This window comes from Tursiops truncatus, chromosome 15 (genome assembly GCF_011762595.2).
Source record: "Tursiops truncatus isolate mTurTru1 chromosome 15, mTurTru1.mat.Y, whole genome shotgun sequence".
Classification (NCBI taxonomy): domain Eukaryota; kingdom Metazoa; phylum Chordata; class Mammalia; order Artiodactyla; family Delphinidae; genus Tursiops; species Tursiops truncatus.
The window spans coordinates 40,676,929-40,690,114 of NC_047048.1; the positions used below are offsets into that span (position 1 = coordinate 40,676,929).

The 13,186-nt window shown below is 44.4% G+C and overlaps 1 protein-coding gene across 1 annotated transcript in view; it reads left to right on the plus strand.

The window, feature by feature from the left end:
* Positions 1 to 13,186, plus strand: part of CFAP61 (cilia and flagella associated protein 61) — a 255,844-nt gene that overhangs the window by 2,977 nt on the left and 239,681 nt on the right. The window contains exons 2-6 of the mRNA XM_073792625.1: positions 685 to 835; positions 8,001 to 8,151; positions 11,104 to 11,180; positions 11,976 to 12,043; positions 12,280 to 12,406. Coding sequence (XP_073648726.1) covers positions 693 to 835; positions 8,001 to 8,151; positions 11,104 to 11,180; positions 11,976 to 12,043; positions 12,280 to 12,406 — 566 coding nt within the window. The 5' untranslated portion in view covers positions 685 to 692. The remainder of the gene's footprint in view (positions 1 to 684; positions 836 to 8,000; positions 8,152 to 11,103; positions 11,181 to 11,975; positions 12,044 to 12,279; positions 12,407 to 13,186) is intronic.

A 13,186-nucleotide genomic window follows, 5' to 3' on the forward strand; every position in this document is an offset into this window, starting at 1 on the left:
TTCTGTCAGCAGCATCCCCACCGTGTCTCTCTGAACATGAGACTCTCCACCATTGCTGTCATTAGAGATTCTCCTCAGATTGGCTGTGGGAAAGGCTGAGTTCTACAAAGAAAGCAGGTACTGTATCCTGGAGCTTCCCAGAGACTTTCATGGGCATAGCGGCCCCTGCAGAAGGCCTTTGCAAGCAGTGCCTCTTACACTTATTTGACCACAGGACTCTTTTCCCTTCAAAATACCTCTCAGGACTGCTGCCCCTTAGGGCTCCAGTTTGGGGAGCTCTGTATGGACCATGGGCGGAAACTGTTTTTCCCCTGTAACTCCTGACCACGTGCCATGGCAGCTGATTAAATATGAAGACCCTGAATCAGTAAATAATTCCTTTCAATGTTCTTCAGTCCTATTGTTTGAATATTTTAAAGCAGCTTTGTGGGAAACAAAGAATACAGTTGCAGACATTTCTAGACAGGCCAGTCCTCAGAAACATCATTCTCCTGGAGAGACACGTGTCAACTGGTTTTTGGGGACAGTCATCACAGCCTACCCCCAGGGGAGATGCGTCCCACCAGCCACGCTCACTCTGACCACACGGAAATTGGAGGAATGTCCTGTTTCGTAAGTACTGAAGCCAGACTGACTTGTCATCTCAGGCTAACTGTGGGCTGTTTTTCTCTCTTTCGGGGACAGGATCAAAAATGTCAGTACTCACTTCTCCAAGAGGAAGGGTGGAGGTGGTTCACTGCCGAAGAACAGAGTCACAGGATATTTATTGCATCAAAAACCTCATTAGAAAATTTACCCAGAAGCTGTTTGGGAGTCTTAATATCATCTCTCTTCTGTAAGTACATAGCAAAGGGGCTCCACTCCTTTGTCCTTGTGGGGCTTGGTGAGGAAAGGGCAGCAGGAAAATCTGCCCTATTGAGCGGGAGATCTCTGGGAACAACCATCGCTAAGTCCTGTAACAACATGTAAATTGAAAAGACTTCTCATGACTTCTGGATTCAGGCAAACTAGGGTTCAAATCTCAACTGCCCCACCCACTAGTAGAGTCACTTAGCTACCCGTTTTGAGAATTTATTTTCTTTCAGACTCTGTGCTTTGCCAACATTGTCTTGTTTAACTCTGAGGTAGCCACTGTCATGCCCATTTTACAGATGAGAGAGTGGAGGCTCGCCCAAGGTCCAGCAGTTAGTAAGTGACAAAGCCTGGATGTGCTCTTAGCCACTGCTGTTGAAATGTTCTTCTAATCTTCAAAATATGCGTAGGTTTTTTTTTAAATCTTTTTTCTCCCTGTTTTGTTTCGTTTTTTTTGGACACCAGAATATGAATATCCTATATGCTGTTCCTCATTATTTTTATTGAAAATGATAAGAGAGAGCACAATGTTTTGGATTTCATAAAGCTTCAGGTTAAATACAATTGAAATGTTTAAACTAGGCCAGCCTAAGACATTAAAATTTGCAATTTCTGATCACCACACTGATGAATGTAACGTAAATTTGGCACAGTTTTGTTGGAGAACAATATGTGTATAAAAAGGCTTTAAAAATATGTATAACAATGAAATGATTTCATTTTTTTTGACATTATGGTGAATTAAACACCTTAATGATGTCCTCTGGATGGAAACATGTTGATACATACACACACACACACACACACACACACACACACACGTACGGACTGTGCAGAGAACATTGTCAAAATGAAATCAGAAACTTCAGGACAATAGCAGGAACCCACACCACTTTCTCCTTGAGGATTTTTGCTGCATTCTAGAAACCTCACAGTTTTGTTTTGACAGGTTCACAAAGAACAGAAGAAAAATACTCCATCCACTTAAGGAGGGAAGTATTAGATTTCTTTGTATAAAACTGTGCAGTTCTTTGTAAGGATGAAGGAGACAAACCCACTGCATAAAAGTAAGGAAACTAGCCTGTTTCAACCTCAGCATGAATGAAGGGGGATAAATCCTTCCCCAAGAATTCATAAGCACGTGTTGATTCAAAATCTGTATTAATTATCTGCATGGTCCCCAAAAGCTTCAAAACTTCCCAAGTAATGAATGCATTTTTAGACCACCTAAACTAGTTTACCCATAGACTGAATAAAGTAGAGGAAGTGGAGAATTTGATTAAAAGTGGTTGCACGTTAGTAGTGTGTCCAGGAGACCCACTGAAATAAGTACAGCTCAGGTCTGAAGGGGTGGAGCTTCAGCTCAGACTTCAAATAATACTCACAGATAAAATTCCAAGGAACATGAGCTCACAGTCAAAAATCAAAAATATACAAGGAGACATTCACCATTAGTGAGAACCAACAACAAAAAACTATACAGCAGAATCAGACTCTCAAAGACTTCAGATATTAAGTCAAAGAATATAAAATAACTATGCTTACTTTGTCTAAAGTGAGAAGATATGTTTTAAAAGACCATAAAAATGAAAAATGAGAATTAAAAAAAGTCTAATAGACCATCTAGAAAAAAATAGAGTTAATATTAAAAGCTCTGTGGATGAATTAAACATTGTAATAGACACAGCTAAAGACAGAAGTAGTGAACTGGGGCATCAATACCAATAAATCACCTAGAATTCAGCACAAAGAGACAGAGACAAAAAATAAGAATGGAATATTTAACAAATAGGTCTAATCAGACTTCTAAAGGGAGATAATAGGAAGTGCAAGAGTCAATATTTGAAGAGATAATGGCCCAGAATTGTTGAGAAGCACCAATTCTTCTAGAAAACTCAATGGATCCCAAATAGGAAAAATACACAGAGAATTCTACAACTAACCACATCATAATGAAACAGCAAAACACCAAAGCTAAAGAGAAGATCTGAAAAATAACTATAAAGAAAAGACAAATTACCTGCAAACAACTGAAAATTAGACCAATGATGATTTCTCACTAGCAACAATGGTACCCAGAAGATAGTGGACTGTCTTTAATATTGGAGAGAAAATAACATCAAACTAGAATTGTATACCTAGAGAAACAATTTTTCAATACCTAGGGGAAAATGAATGCATTTTTTAGACAAACAAAAGCTAGTTTACCAGTGAACTCTGAATTAAGGAAATTCCTCAGAATATACTCTAGGCAGACGGAAGAATATCCCAGCTGGAAAACCCAAGATAAAAGAAGGAATGTAAACAAAAATATGTACAAATATGAGAAAAATCTAGCTTGTATGAAATAATAACATTAATAATGACTAATTTAATATAGGTATTAAATGTAAATGGTAAGTTATAAGATATGAATAATAAGTTAGCTAAAATACAGGACAAAAATAGCAGATAAATTGGGAGTCATGTGATTAGATTGAAAGTACTCTTAAGGTATTGTTCAGGGGGAGGGTTGGTAGCTAGTATTCAGAGGTGCTCCCCCTCCCTCCCATGAGCCACATGTCCTGCATTCAGTCCTTTTGTAGTCCCTTCTTGTCCTGAATCAGGGTTGGCCCTGTGTAACCAATAGAAGTCAGTAAAAGTGATGTTTTATGACTTCAAGTCTAGATCATAAGAAGTCTGCAGCTTCCACTGGGCTCTGGAATGCTCCCTCTTGGAACCCAGATGCCATACTGTTAAACGCTCAAGTCATGTGGCCACACGCAGGTGCTTCACTTGGCATCCTCGGCCGAGCTCCCAGCCAACAACCAGCATCAACTGCTAACAGTATGAGTGGAGCTGTTCTAGACATTGGATAGTCAGGTGACTCCAGCCACCAGCACCACTTGACTGCCATCACCTGAGAGATCCCAACCCAAAACTTCTCAGTCAAGCCCAGCCAGCCCACAGAACCATGAGGGATAATAATGAATTGTTTTAAGCCACTAAGCTTAGGGGTGGTTTGGTACATGTCAGTTGATAACTGGAGCAGAGGGTAAAGACCTTGTTAGAAATATATGTTAACGTGGCTAGAATAATCATTTAAAGATAGGTGTAGAGATTATAGCTTCTGATCTATAGAGGGAAAATGGAACAAGAAATTTATAACAAACTGAATCTCAAAGAAGGCAAGAAAGGAAGAAAAAAGAAACAAAACATAGAACATATTAAAATCATGTAATAGGAAGATAGAAAACAGTTCAGTTATATCAGTAATCAAAATAAATGTATTTGAACAAAATTTTTCAGTTTAAAGAGAAAGATGGGCAGATTGGCTAAAAACAGAACAAAACAAACAGCAGTCATATTTTACATATAAGAGACACACCTAATATATAAAGTCACAGAAGGATTTAAAGTCAAAGTATTTGGGGAAAAAAAGATGCCAGCCAAAATCTCATCCAAAAAAAGGCTACTGTTGCTCTATAAATAGCAGACAAAATATACTTTTGGCAGAAAGGATCATTGCAGATAAAGAGGGTCATTATAGCAATATAATGATAAAAGATTTTGTGCCTGAGGGAGGTGTGACAATTTAAACTTGCATGCTCCTAATGACAGTCATAAAATATATAAAGCAAAAAATCAATAGAACCAAAGGATGAAATAGACATACCCACCATCATAATGGGAGATTTAATATACCTCTGTTAATAATTGAAAGGTCGGGCTTCCCTGGTGGCGCAGTGGTTGAGAGTCCGCATGCCGATGCAGGGGACACGGGTTCGTGCCCCGGTCCGGGAGGATCCCACATGCCGCAGAGGGGCTGGGCCCGCGAGCCACGGCCGCTGAGCCTGCACATCCGGAGCCTGTGTTCCGCAACGGGAGAGGCCACAACAGTGAGAGGTCCGCGTACCGCAAAATAAACAAATAAATAAATATAAAATAAATGAAAGGTCAAGCAAACTGAAAATCAGTTACAACAGGAAAGATTTCAACAAGAACCCAATTAAAGAACTTGATCTAACGGATATATGTAGAACACTGTAGCCAGTGTTAGAACGTACATAATCTTGTCAAGTAGACATGGAAACATATATAAAAACTAACTTCCTCTTAGGCCATGAAGCAACCCCAGCAGTGGTTAGTACCACAAAGAGCGTTCTTTGACAACAATGCAATGGAGTTAGAGATCAATAACAAAAAGATAATTAAGGAACGCCCATATATTTGAAAAATTTTAAATGCAATAATAAATAATCATGGGTCAAAAAAGAAAAATTAGAATACATGAGTTGAATGAAAATAAAAATATATGTTAGATATATAATTATACGTATGTAAATGTAAATACATACAATACGTGAAATCAAGTTAACTCTGGTGTTGCAGCTAAAGCAGGTGTGGGCGTTGATGACATTGGAGGCTCCCATGCCTCCCCTATTCTCTGGGCTTCTGTGTTCCTCCCTGCACTGTAGTCTCTGCCTCTGAAATTAGCCTGGAGCTGTGACTCATCCAATAGAATGTGTTGGACATGTGCTGTGCCGGTCCCTGGTCCCTGGTCCCTGAGCACCCTACCCCTGCTGGGCCTTGGAGTGGCTGTAAGGGTTCCTGGAATCCATGTGTCTGATGTGTTTATGTATTTTCTGAATTGGCAGTTACAAAAAGCGTAACTTACATCATGTGGGAGGGGAGTAGTGAAAGTTTTTTTAATGTGAAAATGGGGCCCTTATAACATTGAGACCTGCCTTAGAAGCCAGCCTATTTTCAGAAGTAAAAGTAAATTTACATTTTCATTAGTGTCCTGGAGCTCCCCAAACAGCTCCCTTGCTACCCAGCCCTTGTAGCCTTTCGTTTTCACATTAGGTAACTAACTCCCATCCCCTCGCCGGCCAGCCTCAAGCTTCCAGACCCATCTTACGGGCATTTCTAAAACTGGCGGTTTCTTTTCTCGTTTATTCAGTTTCCTTTTATTGACTGCTGGCTCAGTCACAGAGATACAGGAATGAGTAACAGTGGTCTCACCTAAAAACCCTGCTCAGTTTTAGGGGAGGACATGAGCGGATTGGGCAGAGCGGGTGAGTGGGGAAAGGGCCACAAGAGTGGCCACTTGGTGTGCAGATGGCACAGTGCAGTCAGGGGGGGCGGAAGCTCCACGGTTCAGAGCATGAGGAGGGGCACGTAAAGGGACTCTGAGCCCTGTTTCACTCACGCTGCTTAATGAGGCAGAAAATGGAGACACTGTTTCACCAAGATTTCCACCAAGTACGGTTAAGTAAAACGAGTGTTGGCTGAACTTGGAAAACTCCTTAAACCAATTGAATAAATGAAGCACTGCTCTAATGAAAAGAACTCTAATTTCTATTGCTGGATAATATCTTCGAGCTTTAATATATTTTCTGTGAAATACATACCTGTGCTCGTGCTTGTGTCTATATATTTTTAAGGGCTCCTTTGGTTTGGATTTGGCTTATTACAAAGAATAATTTTAAACCAGCTTTAAAGAAACACACCTTCTCCCTCTACCTTTTTCCCTCCTCTCCCTCTTTTGGTCCCACGATGATTTTTATCTGTCCTGTAGAGGACCTACTGGCTGAGAGGTAATAAGAAGTGAAATTGTACATACAAAAGGATATGCTGCCAAAGTTACTTTTTGTAGTCAGGCTCTCTGGAAATTGCAGTGCATTTTCCCATTGAAACAATGTTATTGGTGGCTGGCTGCCCACAAAAGCCTATTTAATCTCTAATGTCTGTGCCATATAGTACCATGCTAATTGTACTACAGAACACAACCGCCACCCTAGGTTCCCATGGATAAATGCATTTCAAGTTCAAATTGGGATTCCAGGAACACATTTCCCTTGCTTCCCTGAGGGGATGGCAGCTGCCTGGTCCCAGCTCTTGCCCACTTCCTCCTCCACCACCTCTATCACTATCATTGCTGATGCTCCGTGGTCCCGTGCCCTGGGCCTTTTCTCATCTGGGTTAGAGCGAGGACTGTCAGTGTGAAGCCATAGGTCGTGGCTCTGGGAGCCCGGAGCAGGGGACCCCAGAGGACCAGGAGCTGGAGGGAGCCCTGCGGAAGTGGAATGAGGGGTAGGGGCTTCAGTGAATCAGACGGGAGGAGCTGGGGGGCTACCTCCTCCCGCTAATGAGTGCCCTGTGTGGATCCCCTGTTCTCGGTACCAGAGGGCAGCCAGCTGCAGTGCCTGGGCCAGGGGCACCCCTGGTGGAGTCCCCGGTGGCTGAGGACTGTGACTTCCTGTGAGAGGGGATGGTGGCTGGAAGTGCTGAGATTGGTGTCCTGAGCACAGTGTTTCCCAAAGGTGCCCACAGCTCTGGTGGGCCCCAAGTGATTTGACTCAAACCATGCAAGAAATTTTTTTTTTTTTTTTTTTTTTTTTTAGTGGTACGCGGGCCTCTCACTGTTGTGGCCTCTCCCGTTGCGGAGCACAGGCTCCGGACGCGCAGGCTCAGCGGCCATGGCTCATGAGCCCAGCCGCTCCGCAGCATGTGGGATCTTCCTGGACCGGGGCATGAACCTGTGTCCCCTGCATCGGCAGGCGGACTCTCAACCACTGCGCCACCAGGGAAGCCCCAGAGCAATTTTTGTTTTAAGTGTCATCTCTTCATTTTTATAGTTACCTTCTGTTTATAGGAAGGTATAATGGTTTTCCATTTATGATAGCGATGTAAAATTTTTTTATTGGAATAGACTTATTTCAGCCAAAAGTGAACTGGCTTAAAGAAAATAATTAAGTACTGGAAGTGCATGTGTGTGAGGGACACGTACGTGGGCCAGTTGGCCATCCTAAATGTATGTGTTTAGGGCAACACAGTGGAGCTGGCAACATGGAGAGGATGGGGAAGACTACGGTCAACGGTTTCCCCAGCCTGTCTCCAAGGGAGGGGTATTGGACACGTTATATCATAGACGTGACACCTTTCTAATGAAGTGTAATTTTCTGTAAAGATGGGGTTGGTAGCACCAGATGTCCTGAAAGATGCACTTCCATACTTGCTGCCACATCGCTCCCACCTCTTCCATAGGCTAACGTATCTCGTGCAGTGGTTGCCAAGATCCAGTAGCCAAAGGTGGGAGAAAATGACACCTCTTCATCTCACTTCTGGTACCTTCCTCATGTGTGCAATTGGAATCATTTCTGCAGGGAGAAGGCAAACCTTGCCATCACCCTCCACAATGACCAGGAGGAGATCATGGCCCAGGCCACCTTCGTAGACTATCCCAACTGGAATGTCGCCCCACAGGACGACTGGGTGTCCGTGTTCCGGGAGCTGGACAGTGAAATCCCATGCACAGTGAGTAACCATGCACGTTGCTTATGAGAACAGCTTGAATTTGGAAGGGAAGTCCTATGTTTGCATATAGGTTTTCTCAGTTTTTAGACTGAGCAGTTCAAAAGTCACAACAGAAAGTGTGTGACATCATGACAGACAGAAATGAACTTATCTGGTGGAGAGGGAAGGGGAGTCTGAGAGCAGGAAGCCTCAGAGGAGGACTGGGGGTGGGGCACGGCAAGGAATTAGTGGAGCATCAGGACTGCGCTTCCCAGGCCTCCACGCTGTGCTCCCAAGTCTTTGACCTGCTGGGAGGGACCTGCCATTTACACATCTGCCCCTGAAATAATGACAACAGGGCCTCAGATTCAAGTCATGCTCTGTAATTTTCAAAGTGCCCTCATGGGCTCTGGCTTATTTGATGTCTCCCAGCTGCGGGCAGAGGACACCCTGTCGACCCACAGAAGCCAGGTCATCAGGTCTCGGGGAGTTGGGCTTTGGTAGCCTGAGCTGTCCTTCGGCTGCCAGAGCCAGGCCAGCATCCGGGCCAGTTGCTGCAGAGAGCCAGAGGCTGAGGCTGCAACTGCGGGCAGCACGCTTGCCCTGTCGGTGGAGTTCAAGAGTGCGTCCCGGAGCCCTGGGGAATGGCAACGGTGTGAACGAGTGGACTCGTGCGCGCGCACACATGCAAACACGCACAGCCCAGCACTTAGTTACCCAGCATCTGTTCAGCTAGAGGCTGCCTCCCCCTGGTCCCCTGCGCTGGCAGTCACCACTGTCAGAAAAATTATCTCAAGCTTGGAAATAGGCCAACAAGATTCTTTCCATTGTGCTTGTACTTTTGATTGATTTTCTATTGACTGAGCTATTTTACAGTTCCGCAGGAACAGTGATGAACTGGTAGATTTTTGTTCATTTGAGATGTAAATAACTTCAGTGTGGTGGAAGAGATAACCTCAAAGGTTACAGTTTCTGGCCCAGTGGGACCTGAACTCTTTTGTATCTAGCTGGGCAATCTTCTAACATTTCCTCATTAAAACTGCCTGAAGCCAGCGTCTCAAGTGCAATGAATCGTTTTGTATCATCTCACTGGTCGCCTCATGGATTGATGGGTTGAATCAATCTCTGATACGTGCATTTTGTATTTGCATTAGGGTCATGATTTTATCTTTTTGAGAATTATAAATTAACATCATTCTTCCTAAATTCTTTCCCCTTTTGTTCCTTTTCTTGTTCTTTTAAAATTGTTTCTTTTTAAACTACTTCCTTCAATAGTGTAGAGCTGGGCCGGTCCTGGAGGGTACATCAGCCATATGTAGCTATTTGGGCACTTGAAATGTGGCTAGTTTGAACTGAGATGAGCTCTGAGTATAAAATATGCACTGGCCATCAAACACTCAGTAGGAAAAAAAAGAGTATAAAATACCTTGTTGAGAATTTTTATATTTACTACTTCTTAAAAGGATAATAATGTGAATATATTAGGTTAAATAAAATATATTAACATTTATTTCACCTGTTTACTTCCTTTTAAAAATATATCTACTAGAAACTTGAAAATTACATATGTTCCCAGCATTTGTGGCTTGAATTATTTTCCTGTTGGACAGCATGGGTATAGAGGCTTATGACTTAATGGCTTACCTACCCCGGGGGTATCTGCAACTAAAATAATGATTTTTATCTTAAAGCTAAGGAATAAATATTGAACTGTAATATTTTTGATGGAAGAGAGAATTTGGGGGATAAATCAGCCAAGTCATAAACCATGCGCTAGCAAGGCGAGTCCTGACCAGAATGTAAAGCAGATGCCATGGGGTTAGGTGAGTCCACGCATGGGAAGTGCTCACATTGCGACATTGAACTCTCACTGTCGCTGTTGTTATCTGGACTCTGGAGTTCGTGTTGCTTGCCTCTGGGGAGTTTTCAAGCTCATGAACTAAACTCATGATTCTTCTCTCGCCATTTTACGTCTGATAAACACCTTCTGAGTGTTCTTAGGGCACGTGCCACCCAACAGGAGGGGAGACCGAGGCACACGGATGTGCAGGTGGTCACCCAAGGCCATCTATGAAATTGCTCAGGAAACAAGAGACACAGAAGTGCTCCTGTTGTCCAGATCGAGGTGCAAGCACTGCCCTCACCTCACCACTCAGCCCCCTCCCATTTGCATTGTCTCTAGAATTTGAGGATCTGTCCATAAACACAGGGGTACTGAGCTGAACAGAGGGATGTGGGGATGTGTAGAGCAACTCCTCATGACCAGCCACTTAGAAAGTCTTCAGTACAACTGAGTCACATTGCTGTACGGAAGAATAATACAGTGTCGTAAATCAACTATACTTCGATAAAATTAAAAAAAAAAAGTTACGGGGCAGCATTCTTTAAAACCCCTAAAGACGTGACCCGAAAGCCATATTAGAATCTTGCTACTTTGTTTTCCGCTCCCAGGTTTTCTGGGTCCCGAGCATAGTATTTGCTTCTGACTCTGGGAATGTTGAACAAAACAAGCCGTTGGATTCCTAGTGGGGCATCTGCCTTCCATCCTCCAAATTCATGAGAGGCGCTTTCCCTGGTGTCACTTGAATAGAGCAGCAGCTGCTGACTCCAGAGCCCCGGGGGAGGAGGATTGTCTTTCACTTGGGCTGAGGCGCCCTGGGGACAAGACCACTGAGTTCAGAATCGACTTCAGTCCCCCGCAGGCGCCCCCCTGCCCGCGGCCGTAGTGAGGCGGGAGGAAGGGCCCGACACGCTGGACTCATTTACGACCCCCCCTTTCCTTGAATAATTCCAAGCTAGGAGGAAAGAAAGTGGCTCGAACCCTGCCTGGGTGTCTCCTTATTTTAGACATAAAATATCTTCCATCGACACCAGGCAGCTCTGTGCCATGGCTGCCCCCAGACCCTCCCCCTATCTCCCACCCCTCCCCTTGCTCTGACTCAGCCTCTAATCGTGTCCTCTTTTCTTCTGCAGCCTCTGAACACGTTGTTCATGCACCTCTTTGTGGCCGTGGACGAGTATTCTGTCGGCTGCTGCAAAGAGATTATTCGGTGAGTGGCCACGGCGTGGCAGACAGTGACATGGGGCAGTGGCAGCAGCATCGTAGACGAGACACGTTCATGTCTTTATCATGTCTTTAACTATCTGGATAGTCAAAAAAATATTTTTAAAGGAAATTCTTTGAGGTGTTCAATTTGCTTGTACTTTCTGGCTCTAGTCAAGCATTTACTCTGAACGGTGGTGATGTTTCTGAAAGAATACAATCCTTCCTTTGAATGGACGCCTTTAACTACCACTGTTGGAGGCAAACAGGTCACACGGTCATTTGAAAAAAATGGATTTGGGGGGAGGAGGGGAAGAGAAGAGGTCACAGGCTTGGATGTTTCTAAAAATAGTTTTCCTCAATCTCATCCTTAGACATGTTATTAACAGGACCGCCTGCAGAAACCTGACCCGCAGGGCTTCCGCCACAAGGGGTCTCTGACAGGCTGCATAGACACTTGGGGGTGGTGGCCTCAGCTCTCAAGTCACTTTGCAGTGTCACACCAGACCATCCAGATGCCAGGGCAAAGGTTAATCTCAGCAGAAACCTGGTGCACCGCGTGGACATGGTGCCTCGGTTCTCGCTGCCTCCATGGAACAGATAGAAGAGGGGGCATTTGGAATCCAGGGAAAAGCAGAGAAGAAAAAGGAATTGCCTCGAAGACGTTCTTGCCTTTGCAGGCAGGGAGCAGGGCACCCAGGTGGATCTATGAACGCCTCATTTTTGTAGTGAAGGCGTTCGTCTCGCCAGGTGCTGGCTAATAGGATTGTTGACACCCCGTCCTCTCCCATTCCCTCGCCAGGACCGTGTTCAAGGCGGTGCCAGACCTGCACTTCATATTCCTCATCGTGCCGTCCTACATGAGCCTCGGTAAGTCCTCCTCCACCACCTCCTGACCCCAGTCGCTAACGTAGGAAATTTGTGCTTAAAATGGGGCTTTGGGGATGGGACATAAGAACCACGGGTCTCCAGGTCCTCAATGTATAATGTGCCCATTCGACTGTAACAATTAAAACACACATTAGAATGGAAACTACATTTGCCCTGAAGTCCTAAAGTCATTCCTTGGTAAATCGAGGCCTCACTTCTTTGTCTCTGGGATTTAGGCTCGACTCTCATAACTGTGTTCGACCAAGTGGGGAACATTCCAAGCCTGACATATGATGAGGACTTTGCCGTGCACATATGTCACAGGCACAGCCACTACCCTCAGCTACACATCCGCAAAGCCAGGTAAGTGTGGAGCTGTGTCTTTTGCTACCTAAGCTTTACCCTGACGGTTACCTTACAAAGAGTTTAAAAATTGCCACTTCTTACAGTAAGTGATTATAGCTTGAATGAAATCGCTTTATAATACCCAGAAGCATTACTTCATTTGGAGATGTTTACAATTCCCCTTGATGACATAACTTGCAGGACTGAATATCTGATGAGACCCATTTGGTGCCGTGTGGTCAGCAAAGCTGTGCATTTCCTACTTAAGGGTTTCTGAAGACACACAATCCTTGGCTCCACACTGAGTGAAACAACTTTCAAATAAAACAAACATAGAAATGATTCTGCCTATTTAGTTTCCCCAGTAAAGCCCACCTATTTTCCAGCATTCAGTGAATGAGGATTCTGTTGACCCCAAAGAGGAGTTTTCCAAGCTGAAAGTCTTTACCATCCATGGCCCACATGACATGCCTTGAAGGTCAGCAATCTCAAGGCAATAGCTGTGGCAGATTCTGTTTTCCAAAGAAGGCCATCTTCCGTCCTGCATGCTCTCCTATAATGTGGCCTGGCCACTTTTCTCATCAAGAGGTGGGCTCCGTGTCCGCTCCTTTTGAGTCTGGGTGTTTTATGGCTGCTGTGACCCACACAGCATGGCGGAAGGGATGCTCTGTGACGTGGGAGGTTGGGAGGCTTCTGCCTGGTTCTCTTGGGATGCTCGCTGTGGAGGAGACGAGGGGCAGAAGTCTGACTGCCCTGAGACCACCGTGCCGGAGAGGCCACAAGTCAGTGCTGGGCCTG